This window comes from Phocoena phocoena, chromosome 2 (assembly GCF_963924675.1).
Source record: "Phocoena phocoena chromosome 2, mPhoPho1.1, whole genome shotgun sequence".
In the NCBI taxonomy this organism is placed as follows: Eukaryota; Metazoa; Chordata; class Mammalia; order Artiodactyla; family Phocoenidae; genus Phocoena; species Phocoena phocoena.
In genome coordinates, this window is record NC_089220.1 from 24,896,239 (window position 1) to 24,923,697 (window position 27,459).

Genomic DNA, 27,459 nt, shown 5'->3' on the forward strand with positions numbered 1-27,459 from the left:
TTTTTCCCTAGATTTGTTCCCGATAAGGAGTTTTCTGGTTCAGACCGTAGACAAAGAGGCCGAGAAGGACCAGTTCAGTTTGAGGAGGATCCTTTTGGTTTGGACAAATTTTTGGAAGAAGCCAAACAGCATGGTGGCTCTAAAAGACCTTCAGATAGCAGCCGCCCCAAGGAACATGAGCATGAAGGCAAGAAGAGGAGAAAGGAGTAGATACTTTCTTCAGAGTGAATGAACTATTATTCATAACCCTAATGATGAAAGTCATATAGGGGAACACTTTGTAAATGGCCAGGATGAAAACTAAATCTGGGTGTCAGAGCCCAGCATTACTTTTTATTATAGGAGAAAGGGGGGGATGGAAAAATTCTACTTTGAATTATTTAGTTTTTTTTAAAGAGTGGGTTGTGTTTGTGCTCTCTCCCACCTTTTGGCATTTACAGAACATACTGCCCCACACATGAAATTAAGGCCACTTCCCTTTCGAGTGACATTAGTACTTTGGGGTTAATATTTTGTCTAAGAATGACTGCTTACAAATAAAGTTAGCCCACAGCACGTAGAAAGAAGGATGTTCACATATTGGAACTGTCCTGCCAAATGATGATGTTGGCCCCTGTTGTGCTGTTTTAATTTGGAGTGGGGAAAGTAAGCTCTTGCTTGGTGCAACTATCTGTTTCCAATAAAAACATTTAGACAGAATTTCCAGTTTTGTTTACTTTATTTAATAGGCAGTGATGTTCTCAAAAATCTCTCTCTTCATCAGATGTTTGGTCCCCTTGCAAAGCTTTGGGTTTTTGAACTTGAACATGGAGCTGGGAAAAAAAAAGCAATCACATAATAAGCACTCTAAGGAAAGGCAATGTCTGCAAAAACATTAAAACTGAAAACCGTTGTTTTATTAGGGAGTCAGCACCAGGAAGTCAAAGGATGTTATTTGTTCCTTGTACTTAAGACTCTCTGAACTTCAATTAAAAATTGTAAATCAGTCTGGCCCAAGGTCACATAGTAAGTGGAAAAGCCAGGATTTCAACCAGGGTCTCCCTGCTGTTTCCACTGTTCTGTGTTGCATATACCTTGCTAACCATTAAAGTGTCTTCTTGTACTTCCCTTTCCAGACCTTTTAGAACTGGGCACTCTCCCACCACCACCATTCTTTAACAAACATTAAATTACACATCTTCCAAAGTCCCTGTCATTTCACACTTCTGACCTATTTAACTGATATACAGAAAGCTCATGACATGATACAGAAAAATATTTACCTTTACTCCATCAATAACATGATTTTCCTGTTGTAGTGCATTGTGAAGTTCTTCTTCTGAAGAAAATTGAATCCAGCCCATACCTCTGTGAAAGCCAGTCTCTTTGTCCTAAAAATTCAAAATTTAGGAAGAGATTAATAATCATGAACTTGAGAAAGTTTCCAGGAGTTCCAAATCAAACTACTAACTTTTTCATCTGCCAAAGTGGAGTAAAACACATTTTAATAAATATAAAAAACCCTGCTTTACTACAAATACTCTCCTATTTACCCAAAGCTTAATCTCTTAATCATAACACTCTCTCTGCTTCTCTACTGCCACTGGAGAAATAAAGTATGAGTAAAGAGCTTTCTGTGTCATTCTAGATATAAACCATTAACAGCAAGTCAAGCGAAATTTTGATCACATAAAGAAATACTCTTCCTGTTTCTAACTTCTGCACTTCTAGAAACTAGAAAATTAACCCTTAAAACCTAGGTGCATTTCTAGTAATTTCTGAGATTAACCACCCTCATCACAACTACCACCATTATCATCACATGCTCCTAATGAAAAAGAAAAAAAAAGTTACCCTTATTTACCTAGTTCTAGACTTCTGGTTAATTTAAGCAGTTCTGCTACTTCCCTTTGTGCAAAAGACAGAGTGCTTATCATTCAACCTATATATCAGATTCTATATGTCTTATACATCAGAGATTCTAGTGTGCTTAGACGTACTCTGCCCAGCCCTCCAGCCCTTCTATGTAAAAAAGGCCAAGATGTCTATTCACTCAATGTACATCATCAGTCTTGTTACAAAGTTATGTTGTGCTCTGCCCCCAAAAACACATTCTTGGAAATTGCCCCCATATACCTGGAAGGTAAGTTTATAAGATTAACCTAGAACACAGGAAAAGTTTCTGTTAATGTCCCAGTGATTCACTCCTTACCTCAGATAGATAGGACGATTTCTAAAGCACTCTACTCCACGTGGCCATTTCTATTTGTAAAGGCATTAACATTTTTGTGCTAAAATTTAGATACTATGTATCTAAAATTGGAACCTGCATTTCTAACTTGAGTACAATGAACTTGTTACTAGAAACTAATTTTCTTCCTGTTACACATTACTTAATTTTCCCAAGAATCAAAACCTCATGTTTAAATCTAAAATCTCTTAACTCTGGCTCCTAAGTTCTTTTAAGAGGGAAATAGCAACCAAGAAAAATGTTACCTTTTGGAGAAACTTTTTTTATTTTTTAATATTTTTATTTATTTATTTTTTGGCCGCATGGCATGCAGGATCTTGGTTCCCCAACTAGGGATCGAACCCTTTGCCCCCTGCAGTAGAAGCACGGAGTCCTAACCACTGGACCGCCAGGGAATTCCCAAGAAACATTTTTTTTAATGCTCTTCAAAAAATACAAAGTTCATCACTTTTTTTTTTTGGAGGAGGGGTACACGGGCCTCTCACTGTTGTGACCTCTCCGGTTGCGGAGCACAGGCTCCAGACGCGCAGGCTCAGCGGCCATGGCTCAAGGGCCTAGCCGCTCCGCGGCATGTGGGATCTTCCTGGACTGGGGCACAAACCCGTGTCCCCTGCATTGGCAGGTGGACTCTCAACCACTGCGCCACCAGGGAAGCCCAATTTCATACACTTTTAAAACTATTTTTTATGCTTATAGATTTTCATGTCTGTAATACGCATGCTCATTTTTTTAATCAACTATAAATCCCATTGTATCAATGAATTAGTATCTATTTAACCAACCCCACTGATGAACACTTAGATTTTCCAATTATGATACTATTAAACAATGCTGTTTTGAACGTTCTTGCCCTCACATTTCTGTAGAATAAATTCCTAGAAATGGAACTGCTAGATCAAAGGCAAATTCTTATTGTTAATAGATTTTGCCAAATTACCCTTCAGTGAAGGTATCAGTTAACTTCTCAACAATTTCAGTACCAGTTTCCCTACACCTTTATTAGCACTGGATATGCATAATCTGTTAGATCTTTGCAAGGCAAGTAACGTTTAACCAAGCGTTAAGAATTTAAGTTGATACTTTACCACAGCCTTTTCAGTGCCATGAGGAAAAAAGCAGTTTTAGTGAAGCATGTGTAAACTCTGTGTATTCACGTCACACACCCCAAAAAACAGTAATCTAGAGAATCCACAGAAAAAGCCCAGGATAAAGTAGAACAAATCTATAGATTGATTTTTTTAAGACTTTTTTTTGGAATTAAAGGACTCCATTACTTTTTTTTAAACTTATTTACTTATTTATGCCATACCCCGAGGCTTGTGGGATCTTAGTTCCCCCACTAGGGATTGAACCCACGCCCTCCACAGTGAGAGCACAGAGTCCTTACCACTGGACCGCTAGGGAATTCCCTATAGATTGATTTCTAAACCCTCATGAGGAGGCAAAGAAAATGTAGCAAATATAAACACACACAAAAAGCACTCAACTCAATGAGGTTAAAGGTTAAAATATTCTCCACCAGTTAGTTTGATAAAATTACCCTCTACTCTCTGAAGTCCTTATTACAACACTGTAATAGACAAAATTCCAAAACAGCCCCAAGATCTCCATGTGTCCCACCATGTTGACCCTGTATAGTCTCTCCCCTTGAATGTGGGCAAGGCCTATGACACGCTTCTAACTGTAAGAATATAGCAAAAGTGATGGGATATTGCTCCCTTGATCAGGTTATACAGCAAGGATGATGGGGTGTCACTCCAAAGACTACATTATAAAACTATCTTACCAGACCAGAGAAACTCCCTTGCTGACTTTGAAGCAAGCTGCCACATGGGAGAGAAGCTGGCTAACAAGGAACTGCAGGCAGTTCCTAGGAGCTGAGAGCAGCCTCCAGCTGAAAGCCAGAAAGATAGCAGACACCCCACTCCTACAGCTGAAAGACTGATTCTACCAACAACCCAAGGGAGCTTGGAAATCAATCGTTCCCAGTTGAGCCTCTGATGAGACTGCAGCTCCAGCTGACACCTGGATTGCAGCTACGTGAAACTCTGAATAGAGGACCCAGCAAAGCTATGCCTGGACTCCTGATCTGTACAAACTGTGAGATAATGTATGTGTGTTGTTTTGGGCCATTAAGTTTGTCATAATTTTATGCAACAATAAAAAACTAACACAAATACCTCAAATACCTAGGATAAGGTTTATTTTTTTAAAGCAGTATCACCCATAATTTAATCAACAAAGACTGAACAGCTTCACTTCATTACAAATTCTATAAATTGATAATGCTTTCACACACAAAAAATCAAGAATTAGAGGATAACATTATTACTTTTTTTAAAAAAGATAATACTCACAAAAGGAACAGTGCACTTTCGTACATGGCCAAATTGTGAAAAGTGTTCTCTCAGTTCACCTGTATAAGAAGAGAAAACTATTAAGAGTTGTTAATTTTGTATCGTCCATCCTAGATTGATATAGAAACCAAAAGGGCTCCTAGAGCTCCCAAACTTCTTGTGAACAGGAGTTAGTTACTTTGTATTCCCTTGAAGCCTTAAGATCTAGGAAATAGCTATGGTATTGATTATAAAATTGTAACGTACTAGATTTGGGAAGGTGATGAGGTGGGAACATGGACAGATAAATTGCTGAGTTGACTGTAATCTTCATCCCCAGCAAATACTGAGTGTCTTCACCACACCAGGTACTGTGCTAAACGCATGGATTATAATCCTTCAGAAGATTACACAGAAGACAGAAAAACAATTACAGTACATCATGTTGTTAGCTATATTAGAGATTTCCAAATAAAATCTCAATTTACTTGCCTTTCATTGTTTACATTAGGTTATATCGTTGTTACTCTTAAAAGTTTGTTGAGTCGACCCTACCTATCCTTCCTGCCTTACTTCCCATTGCATGCCCATAGTTACTTTCTAGTACAACAAATGAAAATCTGTGTATCTGTCCTGTGGATTCCTGTCTTTGCCTGCTGTTCTTTCCCTTCAACATGTAGTAATCCAATCTCCTTTTACCTAAATTGTATCTATCCTTCAAGACCCAGGCCAAAAACATTCACAGATTTTATTGGGCTCCTACTGCAAAACAAGACAACATACTAGCCCTGTGAGGCCTTAAAGATGAATAGATTATTTTAAAGATCAAAAACTACATGATCGGCGTGCCCGCGTCCAGGAAGTGTGGGGTGATGCTGTAAACGCTGGGGTGAGACTAATGTGTGGAACTCTGCACCCCGCACCTACTGCAGTAGCTGTGCAGGGCTGGGTGGGTGCGGGATCCGTACGTCATGATACTCTCGGCACCCAGGAAGAGCGTGAAGCGTGAGACTGGGACGAGGAAGTGTGGGTGCTACTTTTTCCTGCACAGCCTGCAGCTGCAAACCAGAACTCACAGGTTTGCAGGGGCCCAGGCTCAAATTTCACCGTGCAGCAGTGGTTCACCCCCAGCGTAGTTCACCAGGCCTGGGGACTCGAAGGTGTCCAACAAACTTGGCCGTATGCATGCAGCTGAGGCCTCACAGCTTCCCCAATGTCTCCAGCGCTCTGGCTGCGCGCCCAGGTGTATCTCGTTGAAGGGGACACGGAGGGCGCCGGCAGCTTCAGGGCTTGCTGCACACCTCTGAAGCCCGCCTCCCCCAGAGCGTCTGCCGAATCCTTACCAGATCCCACCTGGCCGCTGCTGGCCTCCTCCCCGCCGCGTGGCTGCCCACCAGAACTTGGATAAGTGGGTACCGCGTGTCCCTGACCGGATGGCTGCGCAGATGGCGGCAGGATCCCCGGTTTCCTTTTGGCCCCGAAGCTGAACGTTCGCGCTGCTCCTCACTCTGCCCAAAGTGCCTGCAGCCTTCAAGTGTGTGCCCACCGCCCCTGGTTTCCCAGTAAGTTACTGAGCAGCCTCACTGCATCAGCCCGACTGACCACTTGTGCTGTGAAGAGACCCTTCCCTGGCCCTGTGAAACAGCCTTTACTGGCCTGCGACTCTGGCTGAGCCCATCAGCTGCTCCTTCTCCTAACTACTGTTCTCTGTTGTCGACGCAAGTCAGCAGCCAACCTTAAAATACTGAAACACTGAAAATACTGCTGACCTTTTAGCTAGCAGGCAGCAGCAGGCAGAAGAGTTCAAAATAAGCATTGTTGAGGCGCAGTCCGCTTGCGCCCCGAGCCACGCACGCGCGGTGACGGTAAAATGGTGGAGTTGGTACCTTTCGCGGTTCCCATCGCGGGTGACAAAACCTTGCTGGGCTGGGAGCTGAGCTCTGGACCCACGGCCGAGGCCTTGCAATCTTCTCCCAGTTTGGCCTTCTGTATTCGGTCCGAGTCTTCCCAAACGCAGCAGTGGCCGGTCCTGGGTTCTATGCCATCGTCAAGTTTTATTCAGCAAGGGATGCCCACAGAGCCCAAAAGCCATGCGTCCAGAAGCAGCTTTTTCAGACATCTCCAGTGAAGGTTCGTCTCAGCACCAGACATAAGGCGGTTCAACATAATACGCCTGCCCTAAACAGCTCCAGATGCCAAGAATTGGCAAATTACTACTTTGGTTTCAATGCGTGGTCAAAAAGGATCATCAGGAGGTGGTGTTGCCCTCCCACGAGTGCAGGAGTCCCGGAGTTGGCATGGCTGAGGAACCTCTGGATAACTTGCAGGAAGGGTCATTATCACTCCTTATGAAAAGGAAGGTAACCCAGAAGGTTGCTATTCAGAAGGCTACGAGAGATGCATTCCAGAAACTGCTGATTGTGGTTTTAGAAAGTGGTAAAATAGCTGTGGCATATAGACCGTGTGAAGAGGTCAGAGATGCTAGAACCGAAGAGGAACTACAGGATTTAATTCAAGTATGTGGAGATAAAAACTCAAGGGGTACACAGCCAGTGTAGCCATAATTCAAAACAACCAGCAGGATTTGGAAGACTTTGGCATGTCTACTCAGCTGTCATCCTTCGGAAAAGGTGAAACTCTGAAACTGCTTTGGAGGCAGGGAGTTTCTAGGACTTTTCCAAGTCCCGAGCCTTGTCTCTGGCCCCTTATTTGAAGTTTGGAGAGGGCCATCAGTGTACGCCTACAGTTGTGGACACAGGAGAAGACACAGGCCTTTTAGAACTCCCCTCTAATAGAATTGCAGGGATTTGGGAAGAAAGTAACTATGGCCTTAAGTGTGATTATGCTACAGTGTTTAAAAACTATTCCTGCCTTTCAAGTAAGGTATATTACCCAGATCTCAGCATCTCATATATATCGTGTTAAATATTTTGCCGAAGAACCTTTCTGTAAACCAATTATATGGATGCCTCAAATTAGGGATTAAGTTGTCAACGTAATTTCTAAAAGAAAACATTAATGTACTACATATAGGGTTTTTATTAAAAAGGAGCAAAAAATGTGTTTCATGTCATTGAGAGCTTAATTTGGGGCTAGATTTCTGATTATTTAACTCACCCCAGTGTTGCAAAGTTTGTTTTTAAGGGAAGAAAGTAGAGAAAGAAAAGGTGGTTGTGTTCTGAAAAATGTAAAAATTTTGCAAGTTTTCCTGTACAATATAATTATTTTTTTTTTTTTTTTTTTTTGCGGTACGCGGGCCTCTCACTGTCGTGGCCTCTCCCGCTGCGGAGCACAGGCTCCGGACGCGCAGGCTCAGCAGCCATGGCTCACGGGCCCAGCCGCTCCGCGGCATGCGGGATCCTCCCGGACCGGGGCACGAACCCGTGTCCCCTACATCGGCAGGCGGACTCCCAACCACTGCGCCACCAGGGAAGCCCTATAATTATTTTAATTCAATTTAAATCAGTCAAGGAAACTTCAGACGCATCCATGTTTGGGCTTTAAGAAGTTTAGCTTCCTGTGAAATGTGAGAGGAAAGGATTCCATATTGATACTAAAGATTTCCGAAACCTGATTATAACAGCAGATCCTTTCCTAAATGAGGCCAATTTTGGAATCAGTTCCATTTAGAAACCATTATGTGCTAGGCATTGGAAATAAGATGAAACTCCTTCTCTCTTGGAGTTTAGGTGTTAAAGGTGTACCAGACAATTAAAAAGGACTAAAATTAAATAGATTATGAAAAGGCCTGTGAAGAAAGTAAATAGGGTGCTAGTTATAGTATTTCAAGAAAATTACTTAACATGCTGACTTTAACATTCTAAGTGTCTTCTCCATGTGTGCACACAGGGTAGACCTCTGAAAAGTGACACTGTAGTTTTTTCTAGATTAATGGCTCTGTTGAGACAAGGTGGGATGTGGGAAGTTTGCCCATGCTAATTCAACGGCCATTCACTTGGTTTTAGACTCTCTTTCCCAGAATGAATTGCTCACCTGCCCCAAACCCCTTCTACAGAAGTTCTGGAGTCATCACTGATTCAGTGGTAACCCCTAATAACAGAGTGGTGAATTAATAATGAGACGTGAATACTGAGAGTTTGGAGGAAATGGCAACATTTTATTTTTTTAACATCTTTGTTGGAATATATTTGCTTTACAACGGTGTGTTAGTTTCTGTTTTATAACAAAGTAAATCAGTTATACATATAAAAAAAATAAGCATTGTTCACCTAGCAGAGCCAAACTGAGGCACACACAGACCTTCAGGGATGTGAGTGTGTAGTGTGTGAGTAGCTGTGCTAAAGTTGGGAGTAGTAAAGTTGATGACCCACAATACTATGTTAAAACACACCAGTGGATCCATAGAGAAACTGGATGTTAACCTCAATATAGGACAAAAAGTCACTTATTTAAATTTGTTCTCTAAGAACAGGAAGTAAAAGAATAAACAATACATTAATTTGTCCATCTCTACCAAGAACAAATTAACAGCTCTGGGAAGCATAGATAGGAAGCTGAACCGTTCTCTGGAGATTGATGTGATCATTGGGCATGGCCAGAGGAGAGACCCCACAAAATGAACATAGATCCTCTTCCCTGAGGTGTAACAGTTAAACAGTGAGGAGTTTTCAAAAAATTGCTTCCTGAATTAGGTAGTGACATCTACACATATTGGCTGCAAGCAGAGATGTACAACTCCACCCACAATCTAAATTCAGTCATTCTTAACATTTTGTCATATACACTTATCTATATGCATGCATATATATGTAGTTTTTCAAAAACATTTTTAAGTAAGATACACACAGCAGTGCCATTACGTCTCTCAGTACTTCAGCACTCCTGTCCCAGGAATAAAGACATAATTTATAGCCACAGTATCATTATCACACTTACAAGTCAATGATAATTTCCTAATTTCATCTAACTCCCAGTGTAATAGGGAAGAACTTTTGTATTGTATGACAAGTTAATCACTAAAGGGATGTTGCCTATAAAGCTTAAATTATACATAATGGGGCTTCCCTGGTAGCCCAGTGGTTGAGAATCTGCCTAATACAGGGGACACAGGTTCGAGCCCTGGTCTGGGAGGATCCCACATGCCGCGGAGCAACTAGGCCCGTGAGCCACAACTACTGAGCCTGTGCTCCGCAACAAGAGAGGCCGCGATAGTGAGAGGCCCACGCACCGCTATGAAGAGTGGCCCCCACTTGCCACAACTAGAGATAGCTCTCGCACAGAAACAAAGACCCAACGCAGCAAAATAATTAATTAATTAATTAATAAACTCCTACCCCCAACATCTTCTTTAAAAAAAAAATTATACATAATGGCCCATCTCTGGGAACCCTGCCTCCCTGGTAATGAGTGTTAAGCTAAAATACCTTTGTTTAGCTCATAGGAAATGTCCGGACCAGGCCCACCTGTGAATGGCTGTACCAAAGAAGAAATTAACACATCCCCTCCAGAGTCTGGCTGGAACCAGGGGTTTACCCGCTTCCCTTTCAGCATAAAAGAAGCCTGAATTTTAACTCAGGGAAGGTGTTTCTTTGGAACACTAGTCCACCATCTTCTTGGTCTGCTGGCTTTCCGAATAAAGCTGCTATTCTTTGCCCCACCCAACAACTCATCTCTCAATTTACTGGCCTGTCGTGCAGTGAGTAGCACAAGCTTGGACTTGGTAACACCAGTATATATTTTAAACTTCCAAATTGTTTCCTAAATGTGTTTTTTAAATTTCCCCCCTCAACACAGGATCTATTAAAAATCACACATTAAATTTGAAAAAAACAAAAAACTACACGATCACTTTCTCTTCTGTGCTACAGCGCTTGTACTTTCACTGATTTACAGTTCATGTTACCTGTTTCACCACCCTAGTTCATTTAAACCTCACTGGTTCAAAAACTGCCTATATTTGTTGTTTGTAAGTCTCCTCACCCCCACCACTATACCATAAGCTTGCCAAGTGTTGAGTCCACTACGTCCACAGTGATTGATACACAACAGGGCAATATTTGCTGAATGAATAAATAAATGTCCAGTAATCCTTCAACCAGCCCCAGGGGCTAAATTTCTGTAGTGCTCTAATAGTTGATCAAACCAAGATCAGGCTCTCACACAGAACATATTACTGGAGGATAAACAAAATAGTTTTAAACCAGGTATTAAAAGTTCTAGAAAACATTCACTTCCAAAACAAACTAGCTCTAGAAAGTAACCCTTTTCCCAAATTACCCACAACTGTTATGGAAAAACAGCTGCAAACACCAAGAACAATGCCTACCACATAACAGATACTCCTTAAACATCTGCTGAATGAGTGAACTGAGAGAGACTGTAGTCAAGGTCGTATTTTATACACTCTTTAAGGATCTTGAGCAAGTCCATTATGGTCTGGAAACGCATCTGCAAGATGCTTGCAGAAACCCCTCGGCCTTTCCAGTTTCACAGGGCCTAAAGCAAGACATTCTGCTGGGTGTGGTCTGAGAAGGTGGGCAACAAACTGATCTATTTCCCATTCTACTACCCACACTCATTCCATTCCTTGTTTAAGGGAGCTGACCTGATACATGAATGTCTGCAAAAGTGACCACGGATTTTTAAAGTTTTGTAAGCATATGTAAAAACCTTAACTCAAAACTGCAGCTGACAAAAATCAACGTTGGTGAGAGATTTCAGTACTGATTACTCCCAGCCCTCTATCTCCAGCCTAGGCCTCTCCCATGAGCTTCAATTTTTGTAATCATGAAAACAACTATCACTTATTGAGTACTTACTCTATTGAGCACAAGTCTAAGCAGTTTACATATAAATTCATTTAATCCAATCAACAATCCTACGAGAAAGTTATTATTGACTCCATTTTGTAGATGATGAAACTGAGGCACGGTAGTGAGCCCTTTTCCCCAGTTACTTCCGTTAGTCAGGTTACACAACTACCAAATGGCCAAGCTGGAACTCTAACCCAAGGAGTACGGCTTCAGAGTGCATTTCTCCATCGATACACACCGTCCTCTGTTCAACTAACGGAGACCTCACAGGTTTTTCAAACTAAACACATTTAAACTTTACTCCTCATCTTCTTTCGATCTGCTTCTCCTACATTCTAATCACGAAATTCACCAACGCTAAAAACCTGTAAGTCATTCCACCCTTTCCCCCATCCATACTCTTCCCCCATTCAAGCCATCTGTCGATTTTGTTTGGTTAACATAAGTGAATCTGACTCTTCCTGCTATCACTACCCTGAAATCCTCACTTTTGAACTAAATCACTGAAACTACTTTTGCCACTTTGAATCCATCCTCCACCCTACCGTCAAAATAACCCCTTCTAAATCGTTAGTCTTAAATTTCCAAGTAATTAAACCTTTAAACTCCGCAAGGCTAGAGGCCGTGAATACGTGCCCCAAAACCTCAAGGGGCATCCCTAAACGGCAAATGGCAAACAAAATTTCTTTCTGCTCAGTGGCTTGCTCAGGAGCATACTCAGCCGCCTTAATCCAACCACCACGCTAACTTAAGTGCTCCGCAGAAAGCAAGGTTTTTCAGGATTGCTTGGACCTAAAACTTCCGCCCTTACTACATCTCCAACTCACTCGAGGCCGCGGTCCATGGAATTTTTCTGACAAACGCAACCGGCCGGCGGATATTCGTACGCAGTGCCACTGCTGTCCTCGCTGCCGAAGCCGCCATCTTCAGAATGAGAGACCTCCAGTGACCTGAGGTCACGACCCCGGAAGAGCGTGCCTGATCCGGAGCACGGAAATCAGCTTCCGGGTCAAAGGAGGCCGGGCAGCGAGATGGGGGAGATGGGGAAGATGGCGGCGGCCGTGGGATCTGTGGCGACGCTGGCGGCGGAGCCTGGGGAGGACGCCTTTCGGAAGCTTTTCCGCTTCTACCGGCAGAGCCGCCCCGGGACCGTAGACCTGGGAGGGGTCATCGACTTCTCGGTAGCCCACGCAGCCCGCGGCACGGGGCCTGGTGCCCACAAGGTACGGAGAGAGGAGCGGCGTGCACCTCCCCGTCGCCACGCCTCGCTTCTTGGAGAGGTTTCAGTGTTCTCCTAACCTCTTTTCCCTTCCAGACTGATGATTATTGAGCGATCCCGCCTTCCATGGGTGCACAGTTGAACTGCCCAGAAAGTATCACACTTTGGCGATGAAGGGCTCTATTGACCATTTCTCCACGCAGCTATTCCTGGCTGCGGCCTCGGTCAAAAAATGCCTGGGAATTGGTGTTTATTCCTTACATTAATTGTCCATTTGAATTTGCACCTAGATTTGTGTGAAAACACGTAAACCGTGTTCGCAGACGTTACAGTAGCGTTCTACAGCTTGAAACCAGTTACCCGAGTCTTCCTAGAAACCGTTGTCCATAAAAGGCCCTGTCTTCTCTGGGACTTTTAGAAAGAGGGCATTGAAAGATTCTGAGATAATCCCTCCAGGTTGAAAGTAAAGGGCAACTGAATCCAAGCACTATACATTATTTCTACCTTATTTCTGCACTATTCCTCATGGAAATTGAAGAAAACACGGGGAGAGGGGAAGGGGACGCAGGGAGAATCACAACTATAACGTATGTTTCTTTTCAATCGCTTTAACACCGAAGATAGATCCCTAATTTAACATCGGTGTTGTCCACAGATGGCTGGATGAGGCGTTCTTTTCAAGCTTAGTAATAGATCTAAGTAACAAAATTGGAATGCTATAGTAACATCATATTTGTCTAGAGCTCAGCTTCTTAGAAACTTCATTTGTTAGCAGAGATGGTTTTAGAGTTGTCAAAATAACATAGAGAAAGTACAGGAATAGTGTACTTGGCTCATGGAAGAACCCCTCAGACTTTCATTAACTCCTTTTGCCCATATTTTACCGTAATACTTACATAATTTTTAAATGTAAGCCACCTGAGAAGGGGACATTGTATCTGGCACAGTACCTAAAACAGTAAGTACACAGTAAATGCACTATCTATTGAGTACATAAAAACATGGGTAGTATTTCATTCTCCAGCTCAAAACAGATTGAAAGTAGCAAATTAGAGAAGAAGAAAGTTGCTATTAATAAGACATCAGATGAGAGCGGAGGAGAAAGTGATGGCTAACAGTCTGACAAGGGAGGAAGCAGACAAACTTTAAAAGGCTGAGAGGTTTGCTTCAGCTTAGAATATGATAGATTAGGTCCACAAACTTCTTTCCCGTTTGAGGGTGTTGCTGAATTACAGTGCAGTATTAAGTATGATCTATTTAAGAAATCATTATGAAATGTTTGAAATAAAAACATTCTGTTCTCTGGGTACTTGAAAGAGTTAGGTGGTCAGGACTCTCAGAGAGTTTCAGATAGCCATTTCATTATAGAGGCTGGATATACAGCAGCCACTTGTTGGTAGTTTGTCTGGAAATCTACACTCTTGGCAAAGTTAATAGATTAAGAGATCATCATATCTTTTGGGGAGAGAACATTGGAGGTATTCTAAGGCAAGCCAGACCCTAAGTTTATTATTAATGTAAGAATAGTTTGGGTTTTCTTAAATATCCTTAGTTACTTTAGTGACTGAATATTGGATTTCTCAACTAGTTTAATGAGCCATCCATAAGATACTCCTAAATGCAAAGAAACCTTCATAGGCCCCTTAAAAGCTTAATTTTTAAGTAACTAACAAAGACAAAAAGTTACAAGTTTCATTTTGAAGTTCCATCTAAGAGAGCAAATATCGTACTTCTAGCAAGCAGGATTCCCAATGTTTTATTGAACCATTTTTTCTGAGTGGTTTGAGCACTCACCCTGCCCAACCTGGTGTTCCTCATAGCTCTGTTTAAATACCATCTGTGTACAAGTTCCTCAGGAGCATTATTGTTAGCCCTAACCGAAGTAAATAGCATTGTGACTTAGAGTATTCCATATACCAAACACCTTTCATAATTCAGAGTCCTATAAGAAATCACAAAGGTGTGGTATCATAGGAAAAGATAGTCTTAAAGACCAAAGTTAGTCTGCTTCTCATCACTACTTCAATTTTGTATAGCCCTGTTGTGTTATTAGTACATAGCTGAGGAAACTGAGGTTCTAAGAAGTTAAGTGACTTATCTAAGTCATGCATTAAGTAAGTGATAGAGCTAAGTTTAGTACCCCAAACTTAGGACTCCTAACTGCCCTATATCAGAAATGCCTTTAGAGGTTTGAGATTCTCACAGTTAATCTGTAAAATAGCTCTAACCCACTGACTTCTGTTTCCTTCCTGCCAGGTGGTCAAATCTCACCTAAATGTGTCCTCAGTCAGTGACCATGATGCGTACAGAGCTGGACTTCAGCCCGTAAGCAAGTGGAGAGCCTACGGTCTCCAAGGCTATCCTGGTGAGTGCACTTGAGCTCAGAAGGCAAAATCAATCATTTGTCTAATTTTGGAGGAGGAGTTATAATCAAGTAAATAGACAAAGAAGAAAACTAAACATACAAATGTTCTACTCCCAAACCCCTCCTGAATTCTGCCATGTCTAAGATTTCCATTTATTTGGCATTCCCAAAGGATAGAACAGGAATCAGTAATGCCTGCCTTATAGTGCAGAACGTGACAAACCAGGTACGAATCAAAAATTAGGGCACTGACTCTGGGCTCCCTGCTGCAGCTCTGAACATCTACTCTGGCAAAAGAAGCACTTTGAATTGATAGAGTAACTCATAATGTTCATTCAAGTCTCAAAATCCCTACATTCACGAATGGCATAACAACTTAAAAATTGTTGCTATCATCAAGGCTGAATTTTTGAAAAGAGAATTAAAGTTAATGAGATCAAAAGTCCTAAAAGACTAAATAATCTAGAATTTTGAATTTTAATGACATCAGGTAGTTCATTTTACAGGTAGAGAAATTAATGATGAAGAGTGTTATTAGCCTTTTTTCTAGGCTCATGGGACCATTATGTTGATAGATTAATTATCAAGAATGATTTAGAAAATTTGTAAATGCCTTATTTGGCCAAACGATTTTATATTTGCATCCTGTTTCTAGAAGACATGAAGTTAACATTGCATTGTGATTTCAAATATGGGTCAAAAACAAGAAAAATTCCTTTAAAAAAAATTAACTTTCGTTGTACCAAGGGCCAGGTCTGTGTTACGGCTATTAGTACATTATCAGCACTGAAGTATATGTTGATAACATTGGAAAGGGTAACAGCTTTAAAACTTTTATAAAAGGCCTTGTGGGGCTTTCCTGGTGGCGCAGTGGTTGGGAGTCTGCCTGCTGATGCAGGGGACGCGGGTTCGTGCCCCAGTCTGGGAAGATCCCACGTGCCGCAGAGCGGCTGGGCCCGTGAGCCATGGCCGCTGAGCCTGCGCGTCCAAAGCCTGTGCTCCGCAGTGGGAGAGGCCACAGCAGTGAGAGGCCCGCGTACCGCAAAAAAAAAAAAAAAAAAAAAAGGCCTTGTGTACTTTAGTTCTATATTAAAGAACTAAAGACCAGTTTTGTGTCTGAAGTCACAAAGAAAACAGTTGAAATGTGGCTTTTATATATGAAAGCATTGCTCTTCATGAGTTTGAGTAAATGAGCATACATCACCAGTAGTGTTTTGTGCACCTTTTGTTCTTGAATGCTGCTCTTTACCTTTCAGGCCTTGCTCCTGTTTTCATGGCCATGTTTCTGTTGTTGTGCCTTCTTCCCTTAACAGATTGTTCAGACTACAAAGTTATCAATCCCACTTCGGTTTTCTGTTGTCCAGGTTGGAGTATGCCTCATTTTATTGTGCTTCACAGATACTGTTTTTTATTTGTTTGTTTTTCTTTTTAACAAACTGAAGGTTTTTGGCAACGCTGCATTAAGCAAGTCTATCAGTGCCATTTTTCCAACAGCATTTGCTCACTTTGTGTCTCTGTCACATTTTGATAATTCTCGTAATATTTCAAACCGTCCACCAGCAAAAAAAGTTACAACTCATTAAAGGCTCAGAAGATGGTTAGCATTTTTCAGCATTATTTTATATAATTAAAATAAATAAATTAAAATTTTTAATTAAAGTGTGTTCATTGTTTTTTAGACATAATGCTATTGCACAGTTAATAAAGTACAGTAGAGCATAAGTATAAGTTTTATATGCACTGGGAAACAAAAAATTCATGTGACTTGCAATATTTGCTTTATTGCCGTGGTCTAGAACCAGAGTCGCAGTATCTCTGAGGTATGATTGTACTTGCTATTTGAGGTTTCCTAGGACTTCACACTTAAGCCACATCATTTGAGTTGGTACCTCATTATGTTATGTTTCCTGCCATTGTAAGCTGCATTTAAGTGAAGTACCATGTCCAGAACATGGGAAAGGAGTCTCCTCTTACTCTGACTTGATCAGAAGGATTATGTTTACTTCCGGATCCTGCTTATTCTGAAGGAATCTGAGTATACCACAAGCTGTCCTTACAAGAGTGAGCAGGAAGGTGATGGGTCTGAAGACCAGAAGCTGAGCCTGGGGAAGAGTAGACCTGAGTGGGAACATGACAGCATCAAACATTTGAAAATTTGTTGTACACAAAAAGGGGTGGGAAGCAATGCATACTAGTGATTAAGGTCTGACACCAGACTACATGGCTTCATGTCCTGGTTCTATCACTTCCTACTGTATGATCTTGGGCAAGTTTCTTAATCTCTCTTGGCCTCAGTTTCCGCATATGTAAAATGTGTCTAAAGGTAGTACCCACTTCATAAGGTTAGGATTAAATGTGAGTGTACATGTAAAGTACTTAGGTCAGTACTTGCACATAGTAAATGCTCAGTAAATGTTAGCTACAGAGTTAGAGGCATTTATCAAGAAGAATTGACAACTGATTTGGGGTTGCTGTATGTGTCAGGACCTGAGACCAATACATGAAAAATTAAAAAGAGGCAAATTTTAACTCCATAAAGGGAAGACAACAGTTGTCTGGAATGGACTGCCTATAAAAGTATTCAGTTTCCTGTCACTGTTCAAACTTGAATTAGATCAGAAGTATTCTTCCTTTGATGTGATATCTTTGTGGGTATTACAATATTCTTATTTTGTGAAATAGTGGTGATAGCAGACAGTAGGTTATTGGAAATTTTTTTCATATTTTTTTTCTTTAAAAATATTGACAGTCCTGTTACTCCTAAATTACTTGGAGAATTTGACTAATACATGACATGCAGAAGTGGCCTCCACACTTATAAGTGAATGTCCATTCCTGTCCTCCAATTTTAGAGGAAAAGGGATTGCTTCTGTTCAAAACCACTCCCTTCACCCTTTAATCACACCTTCTTTTACCCCTTCCAGCTTTCAAGACCTTGCTGTGGTCCTTTCTTCTCTTCTGTTTTCAACCAGTTCCTTTCTGCTGGCTCTTTGCTCATGTAAGCATGCTTAGGTCTTTCCAAACCCTAAAAACGATAAACTCCCCCCTTATTCTTCTGTGACTACTCAGCCTTTGTTTCCTTTCACAGCCAAACTTCTAAAGGCATTATCTGTATAACTGTCTCTACTGTTCTATCTCCAGGTACTTAGGACAAAGTTTTTCATCTCCTTATCTCTGATTCTTAAGAAAGTACATATAGTGTATGTTTGTTGAATGTTTGATGAATGAATCCTTAACCATGCATGGGATTCCAGTTAAGTATTGTTATTCGTCTTTTACAGAGGAAAAATGGTTAGGTATTTGCTTACTGAGCAGATGTCTATACCACCTTTCTTCCCTGTTACAGTGATCAGAGTTCAAAGGAAGCAGAAATCACACCAATTATTTTAACAGATGATTTTATATAAAAAAAACATTAGCCAGATATTAGAAAACAAAAAAGGCAACACTGAGATATCACAAAAGTAGTAACTACAGGAAGCAGTTTCCACCTCTCTAAATGATACCTGGTGAAATTTGAGAGGTGACTCGTCAGTTTCAGTTCTGAAGTTTGCTTTGGAATAACACAATTGATAATTGTGTAATATTTGTTTCTCTTGAGGATAACCCAAAAAACTAGAGATAATTGCATAGTGGTAGATGTCTAACATTCATCATCAAAACAGCTTTTATTAACTTGAAGGAACTCCTCTTCCTCTGAAATTAGAGAATAGGAATGAGAATATATGCTTATGTGTGGAAGCCACTGGAAGCATTAGCAGAAGGAGACATGGAATAAATAATAATGTAATGGGTATAAGGATGTCAACAAAAATACATGATCTGATTAACTGACGGAGGATTTCCTCCTCTTCTTTTTTTCTCATCCATCTTTTGTATAGGATTTATTTTTATCCCAAACCCCTTCCTCCCAGGTTACCAGTGGCACTGGGTGAAGCAGTGCCTTAAGTTATATTCTCAGAAACCTAATGTATGTAACCTGGACAAACATATGACTACAGAAGAGACCCAAGATTTGTGGGAACAGAGCAAAGAGTTTCTAAGGTAAGTCTTAGCAGTCACAGTAAAGCATTCGTATTCAGCTCACGTCACCACAGCTCTTTAAAGGAACTACTCTGTAATAGTTCAGTGAAAGTTACTAGCATATTTATTTTTCCTCATTTCCACTCAAATACAGCACAGTTATATTCTTTCCCCAACGAACATTTGGACAGATACTTTGACAGTTATATTAAATTGAGGTCCACTTTAAAGATTTGCTTATCATATCTTAGATAACGAGTTCATCCTCAATCATCAGATGATCCATTTTCTTTTCTTCTCTTTTTTTTTTTTTTTGCGGTACACGGGCCTCTCACTGTTGTGGCCTCTCCCGTTGCGGAGTACAGGCTCCGGACGCGCAAGCTCAGTGGCCATGGCTCACGGGCCCAGCCACTCCACAGCATGTGGGATCTTCCCGGACCGGGGCATGAACCCGTGTCCCCTGCATCGGCAGGCGGACTCTCAACCACTGCACCACGAGGGAAGCCCAGATTATCCATTTTCATTCAGCTTCAGCCCTTTTTTCTATCTAAAGTAGAAAAGACTTCAAAAGTCTTTTTTCCAGACTTACGGTATCCTGAAGAAAGTAACACTGAAAGCACTACTCTCCTAGATGAAGTCAGTGTTACTGCCTGTTTTACGGTAGGTCAGCTGTTCGTGGAAACTAGTCCTGTACCTTAATGTTTCAGCATTTCATTCATTCTAGAGATATATTTTTTTAATTAATTTATTTATTTTACTATCGTTTGTATTTATTTAGTTATTTTTTGTCTTCATCGGGTCTTCGTTGCTGTGCACGGGCTTTCTCCAGTTGTCGCAAGCAGGGGCTTCTCTTCGTAGTGGTGCGCGGGCTTGTCATTACAGTGGCTTCTCCTGTTGTGGAGCACGGGCTCCAGGCGCACAGGCTCAGTAGTTGTGGCACACGGGCTTAGTTGCTCTGTGGCATGTGGGATCTTCTCGGACCAGGGCTCGAACCTGTGTCCCTTGCATTGGCAGGCAGATTCTTAACCACCGTGCCACCAGGGAAGCCCCTACAAATATTTTTTGAGGGTCAGTTATGTACCAGGTGTGATGCTAAGCATTGGAGATAAAAAGATAAACAGGACACTGTCCCTGCACTCAGGAGTGCATAGTCTACAGCAGACACTCAGTATCAAAAGGAATAAAATAATAGAGCTCAGAAACTGCTACGATAGGTGTTTAGGAAAATGCAGTGGGGGCCAGAGGAAGAAATAATTCTTCTAGGCAAGAAGGAGGTATCAAGGAAAAATGCTTTTTTAATTGGGCCCATTATCCTCTTTTTTTCTCTGTCCATTTGAAATGAGTCTTCAAAAATGATTAGGAATTTGCCAGTCAGAAAATCAAGAAGGCTGTTGTCAGTAGAGAAAGCAGCCTGAGCAAAGACAGAGTAATTTGTTCTGTGAGATAGGAGCACAGAATATGTACATTCGTGTGTTCATTCAACAAATACCTGTTGAGTTTCTGCTGTGTCAGATAACTGTGCTTGTGTGTTAGAGATTCAAGACCAAAAAGACACATTCCCTGTCTTCAAGCAGTTTGTAGGTTAGTCGAGGACAGAGACATGTAAACATAATTAAATACAATTTGGCAGGTACAGGGTTAGAGTTTATAAGATTATGAGTATGGTCACTTAAGTGGCTAGATTAAAGGTAGATGATGGGAGATGCTTCCTGGAAGTCATGAATAGAATTGGCAAGAGATGACACCGGAAAGGTAGGTTAGGGCCGGATTGTAAAGAGTTCAGTGATGTAAAGTACTAGTTCTAGCGTCAGATTGCCTGGGTTCAAATCCCAGCTCTGCCACTTACTAGCTTTGTTAACTTAAGCAGTTTCTTAACCTTTCTGTACCTCAGAGTCGTCTTTTCCTCATTTAATAGTGTGAGGATTAAACAAGATAGTATGTGAGAAATCCTTAGAACATCCTGATAAAACCATTATACCAGCTCTGTGTGGTCTGTTTGAACTTAAGTGGCTCTAATGGTGTAGTTTTCAGAAACTATGTCATGTTAATTCTAGCAGGGAAATAGACGATTTTCTTAAGTTGAAAGGAAAATGAAAATTAAATGCATTGGTTTTCCTTTAAAACCGTCTTGGTCTGTAGGTTATGTTATAGACAAGAGCAGTAAGGAAAATCCTGTTCTCAAGTATGTCTTCTGTAGAATTGAGAGCAAAGTAAAGGAAGATCATGGCTGAGTGAAATTAGTCAGAGAGGTTAGAGTTTGTTACTAAGCCAGCCTGTGTCTTCAAGTAATTGATATTTTTGTTTCTGACAAATGACTCTGTAGAAATCCCAGTTGTCATTTTCTATAATAGCTCAGATGAATCTCTTTAATAAATCATCCTGTAAACAATGGTGAGATACCTTTTTTTCTGGTCTAATAAATTAGCAAAAAATGAAAAATGCTATGGTCAAACCTGTTTTCAAGGATTGGAAGAAATTGATATGCTCAGACATTGCTGGCAGCACTGAAAATCAATAAGGGACTAGTTCTCCTTCTGTCACTGTATAGAATGTGTGTTTCAGTTTCCTTATCTGGGAAACAAAGGGATTGGGCTGGGTAAGCCATTCAAGGTGACTGAATCACGGTCAGAGTCACCTAGACAGTACATGCCAGTTCTCCCACTGTCCCAGAGCATATCAGAAAGGGAGAAGGTCTGTGGTTCAAAAAGATTTCCCTGGAGATTCTGATTATCTACCGTAACATTCACATTGAGAACCACTGAACTAGAGGACCTCTAAGAATCCTTTCTAGGTTTCTGTGGTCAGGGAGGAAGAAACTGAAGGAATATTTGGAACATATTAGCAAAAATAGTTTGTTCACATTATTAGGGCAACTCAATTCTATGTTTTGTTCAAAGTTTATTGTCAGTGAATAGTGTAGCTAGAGATTCTCATACAAGCGTACTATAGTTAGGTGTAAGCATCTTTATTGCAGCATTGTTTGTAATGGGGGGAAAATGAGAAACAAGTGTCTGTCAGCAGGAGATCAGATAAATCAAGCATGACAGACCCCAGCAGTAGAATGCAGCCACTATACAGCCATTAAAAAATCCTAACTCCAACCCTCCAGCAAATATAGTAGGGTCTACAGTTGTAATAAACAAAATCATTCCTCAGCACCTCCATCACAACCACTGTAGTCTAAGCCACCATCATTTACTGCAGTAGCCTCCTAACCAGTCTCCCTGTGTCTGCTCTTATGCCTCTTCAGTCTGTTTTCTACAGAGTATAGAAATTGTGTCATTTCTTTTATAGTTTCTAATGTGCAATACTGCAGTTCAATTCTAATGCAAACCATCCAGAGTCGGCACAGACATCACAAGTTAAGGGCGTGGTCCTTAACCAAATTACCCTCACTTCAGACACCACCTACAAGTTTGGGAGGGCCCCAGGCTGTACAACACTTCTTAACAACTGGTTACAAATTCAGGGGACTTCCCATGACCTCCTCAGGTTCATTAACTCACTAGAACAGCTCATAAAACTCAAGAAAGTGTTATACTTATGATTATAATTTCACTATAAAGGATACAAATCAGGGCCATCCAATGAAGAGATCTGTAGGGTGATGTCTGGGAGGGTCCTGAATACAGACCTTCCATGTCCTCTTCCCATGGAATCAGGGCATGTAGCCCTCCCAGGAAGCTCTCCCAAGGCCTAGTGTTCACAGCTTTATTGGGATTTCACTACTTGAACATGACTGATTGACTCATTGGCTGCATGCTTGAACTCAGTCTCTAGCCCTCCACCTATCGAGTAGGTCATGCTAATATCACTTCAAGCCTAAACCCTCTAAGTTGAAATTGGTCTTTCTAGCTTAACAAACCCACATCCTGAGTCATCTTTTAAGCATAAACTCAGGTGTGGTCTTAGGGTCCACAGTGAATAACAGATACTCCTATCCCTCCCAGAAATTCCAAGGGTTTAAAACCTTGCTGTAAAGAACCAAGGACAAAGGCCAGTCAGATTATTTGTTTACAGCCCCATCACACTTAGAATAAAATCAAATGTCTTTATCAAGGCCATGAGGCCTAGATGATCTGGCTCTCCCACCTCATCTCCTATTCCTTTTCATTTATTCTCCAGCAGTACTGGCTTCCATTCTGTTCCTTAAACACATCAGGCATATTCAGATTCTTTGTACAAGCTGTTTGTTCTGATGTCATTTTATGAGATGATTCCTTTATTCAATTAAAAATAACCCCTGTTTCCCGTCCTCTTTATCCCTTTGCCCTGTGTTTTTATTTTTCAGTGCATGGTAGTTACTAAATAAATATTTGTAGAATTACTTAGTTAATGGATACTTTTTTATGCCTTTTGAATTTTGTGAATGTATTATCTATTCAAAAATAACTTTTTAAAGAATAAGGCAGGGCTTCCCTGATGGCACAGTGGTTGAGAGTCCGCCTGCCGATGCAGGGGACACGGGTTCGTGCCCCGGTCCGGGAAGATCCCACATGCCGCGGAGCGGCTGGGCCCATGAGCCATGGCCGCTGAGCCTGCGCGTCCGGAGCCTGTGCTCCGCAACGGGAGAGGCCACAGCAGTGAGAGGCCTGCGTACCGGAAAAAAAAATAATAAAAAAATAAGGCAAGGGAAAATATACATTTAAATAAAGCAACTTAGCTTTACTTATTCCATAAGTTAGCTTATGAAGTGCTTTGTATCCATTTTTGTATGTGTGCTTTTTTCCATTGATATTCTCAATGTGGAAGCAGAATTAATTCCTTCCCCTTTCTATTTCTTTAAGACTTTATGATGCTGTTATAGCATTTATTGTAGTGAATCCTGTCATCTGTCCCCTTCTCCTTCCTACTACCTGCCCTGCCTCATCCCTGCCCCCAGACCTTGAAATTCTTGTAGCCTTGGCACCAACCACAATTCTTAGTATATATTAGAAGGTGTTCAGTAAATACTAATTTTAAGTAAATTGGTATCTTCTCTATTAGTCCAATAAAAGCATAATGCTGAACTTGAGAATCATCAATTAAAAACTGTATAGTACAATACCTTTCCATCTCAGTTTCATTAATTTATTAAATAATGTACGTTTGTGCTTTAGGAAATATTTGGTGCTAGCATAGATATAAAACTCATTACATGTCTTTGAGGAAGGGACTATTAAAGGAGGAATTCAGGTGCTTTCATAAGGTATTTACAGCACTAAAGCTGTATTCTTTAATAGAGGAAGTTGCAAGGTGCTGTATGGGCACAGTAGATAGAGGGAGAGACTGAATCGAGGATAAAGATTTCCCTTAAGTGTTTAAACTGTGTGGAAAAGCAAGTTAGAAAAATGTGCTATGCAGAGAGTAGAGTAGGAGAGTAGAGAGCATTTCAATAGAAAATTGTATGGTCAAAAACACAGCCATGAAGGAAGGAGGGTAGGTTACCTTGTAGGAAATGTTTGAAGATGAAAGTAGAAAGGTTCGTGCCAGATTATAAGGGGGTTTGCATGCCATATACTGTAGACAAAAAATTAATTACTCGATCTGAGAAAGAAATGGAAACATTTTATTCAAGCCAAATTGAGGATTATTGTCTGGGAACAGCATGTCAGAAAGCTCCAAGAACTGTTCAGCCATTAGAAGTCAAGGCACAGTTATATAAGTTTTTTGACACAGAGAGTTGTATATTAAGTGATGGATTATTGACAATTTACACAATCCAGATCTAAGCATCCCCTTACAAGATCAAGAAGGAACATTATCTTTTAAGGAGTTGTCTTGTTGCTAAGAGAATGTTGCTCTTTACGTGAGCAGGTATTTCTGCCGATAGGGGGAGGTTTGCTCGATGCATAATGCAGATACACAATGCACAGTAAGGGGAAGAGAGGGAGCCAAAGGGCAGAGAAGATTTTTTTATGTTTAAATTTTTCTTGTCTTGGGAGTTCCCTGGCAGCCCAATGGTTAAGACTCCACACTGTCACTGCCAAGGGCCTGGGTTCAGCCCCTGGTCAAGGAACTAAGATCTCACAAAAAGTACGGCGCAGCAAATAAATGAATGAATGAATGAATGAATTTATCTCGTCTTGCCATAAAACATAAATTTTATTTCACAATAGGAAAATGTGGACTTTGTCCTTATAAACAGGAGGAATTCATCAAGATTAGTAATAGATTTTTCACTTTAGAGAGATAATTCTTGTGGCAGTGAGGAAAATGGATTGAAAATTTAGTCATTGCAAAAAGCACAATTAAGAACTTAGCTTGGGCTTCCCTGGTGGCGCAGTGGTTGAGGGTCTGCCTGCCGATGCAGGGGACACGGGTTCGTGCCCCGGTCCGGGAAGATCCCACATGCCGCGGAGCGGCTAGGCCCGTGAGCCATGGCTGCTGAGCCTGCGCATCCGGAGCCTGTGCTCCACAACGGGAGAGGCCACAACAGTAAGAGGCCCGTGTAGCACACACACAAAAAAAGAATTTAGCTTAAGGGACTTCCCTGGCGGTCCAGTGGTTAAGACTCCGCGCTTCCACTGCAGTGGGTGCGGGTTCAGTCCCTGGTCGGAGAGCTAAGATCCTGCATGCTGTGCGGTGCGGCCAAAAAAAGAATGAATTTAGCTTAATAACCCACACAAAAGATGAAAAAGGCCTGGAAAAGACATTTTGTATAGGGCTTGGGAACCAAGAGATTATGAAAAGTGACAGAGAAGTAGTTAAGGATTATGCACAGATTTCTAAGTGACAGGCAGGTTTACACTTCAGTTGTAGGGGTTCCCCCAAGTTTATTGAGGTAATTGACACATAACAACGTGTTAGTCCAGGGTGTATGGCATGATGACTTCATACGTGTATATATTCCAGATGGTTATCACAATAAACTTCTTTCACGTTAGTCACCTCACATCATTACAAATTATTTTTCTTGTGATAAGAACTTTTAAGATCTACTCTCTTAGCAACTTTCTAGTATATAATACAGTGTTAACTATAGTTACCATGCTGTACTTTGCATCCCCAAAACTTACTTCTCTTACAATGACAAGTTTTTATCTTTTGACCACCTTTACCCATTTCTCTCTCTCACTCACACACACACGCACACACGCACACACACACACAACACACACACATATACCACCCCCACCTCTGGCAACCACGAGTCTGTTCTATTTCAGATTTTTTAGAGTCCACATAAAAGTATGATCGTTTGTCTTTCTCTGATTTATTCCATTTAGCATAATGCCATCAAGTTTCATCCAAGTTGTCACAAATGGCAGGATTTCCCTTTTTTATGGCTGAATAATATTCTGTGTGTGTATCACATTTTCTTTATCCATTCATCTGTTGTTGGACACTTAGGTTGTTTCCATGTCTTGGCTGTTGTAAATAATGCTGTAATTATTTATTTATGCAATATGTATAGAAGTTTCTCAGAAAGTTAAAAATAGAACTACTACTATATGATCCAGCAATTCCACTTCTCAGTCTGTATCCAAAGAAAACAAAATCATTATCCCAAAAACATACCTGCACCTCCGTGTTCCTCAGTGGAACATTATATACTAAGATTTAATGGAAATAGGGTTTGGAGGAAGAGGAGAATGAGCAGAGGTGATCCTTAGTGTAGTTTGGGGCTTATTGTTTTTGAAATGCCTTTGGAGTATCCACATGGAGATGTCTAGTATGCCTTTGGAAATATGGAACTGAGCTTAGGAGCCTAATGAGAGAGAGGGAGAGAAACAGAGATAGATATAAATGTGGGAGTTACACATGAAGGCCATAGTGAAGCAAACAGTGGGAATAATGTGTTTGTTTGTTTGTTTATGGAAAACATACAGAGAAAAGAAAGCGACTGGCCCTAGGAAGCATCAGCTCTGGGTGGGAAAAAAGGTACTATTAGAAGCCAAGGCAGGGAAGTGTTTCCAAAATAAGAGAAGGACCAACCATGTCTGTAGGCCTGGAATTTGACAATTAAATGGTATAATTGAAACTAAACTAGTTTTGGTAGAGTGGTGTAAGCAAAAGTCAGATCTCAGAGAAGGGGTGGGGTCAGCAAATATTGAGTCCTTTTAGGAATGTTTAATTGTGAAGAGAAGAAGCAATGTGGAGCAGAGGGAGGCAAGACATACAGGGTATCCGAGTAAGAGGTCAAGTTGAAACGATGTTTTCTGAAGTATGTGGAAATGTTGAACATTTTTGCAGATCAAGAGGAAGAAACAAGTACACAGGAAGAGTTGAAAATATGAGAAGAAAGATGATAATGGAGAAGGGACTCAGAGGCCACATCAGGGAAATGGGAGATAGTATAGGTGGAGAATTGGCCTTAATGAAAAGAAGTAAGACCACTGCTGAAAACAGGAAGGAAGGACAGAGTAAGGATTTCAAAAAGTTTAGAGGTGTAGGGGAGGAAAGTTGAAATCAGTAACTGGATCACTTGATCAGGCCTCTGTATTCTCCTCTTCCTGGAAGGGAGCAAGAGCAGGACTGAGGACTTGGGATAAATGGTGAAAGTTTACAGCAGAAGGTAGAAGATTAGATAA

The 27,459-nt window shown here is 41.0% G+C and overlaps 3 protein-coding genes and 1 pseudogene across 3 annotated transcripts in view; 3 read left to right on the forward strand and 1 right to left on the reverse strand.

Moving 5' to 3' along the window:
• The window catches only part of SNW1 (SNW domain containing 1), a 34,446-nt gene extending 33,750 nt beyond the window's left edge, over positions 1-696 (forward strand). The window contains exon 14 of the mRNA XM_065870854.1: positions 12-696. Within this exon, the coding sequence (XP_065726926.1) occupies positions 12-210 (199 nt within the window). The 3' untranslated portion in view covers positions 211-696. The remainder of the gene's footprint in view (positions 1-11) is intronic.
• Positions 695-12,266, reverse strand: SLIRP (SRA stem-loop interacting RNA binding protein). The gene is made up of 4 exons (XM_065870855.1): positions 12,167-12,266; positions 4,588-4,646; positions 1,263-1,370; positions 695-812 (listed from the first exon to the last, which is right to left on the reverse strand). The coding sequence occupies exons 1-4, from the start codon at positions 12,261-12,263 to the stop codon at positions 741-743; spliced, it is 336 nt and encodes a 111-aa protein (XP_065726927.1). The 5' UTR covers positions 12,264-12,266; the 3' UTR covers positions 695-740.
• Positions 6,437-7,124, forward strand: LOC136142956 (RAD52 motif-containing protein 1-like; annotated as a pseudogene).
• A 113-nt stretch (positions 12,267-12,379) lies between the features above and the next one.
• ALKBH1 (alkB homolog 1, histone H2A dioxygenase) overlaps positions 12,380-27,459 on the forward strand; it is a 29,689-nt gene continuing 14,609 nt past the window's right edge. Inside the window, exons 1-3 of the mRNA XM_065872632.1 lie at positions 12,380-12,562; positions 14,815-14,923; positions 18,805-18,967. Of these exons, the coding sequence (XP_065728704.1) occupies positions 12,380-12,562; positions 14,815-14,923; positions 18,805-18,967 (455 nt within the window). The remainder of the gene's footprint in view (positions 12,563-14,814; positions 14,924-18,804; positions 18,968-27,459) is intronic.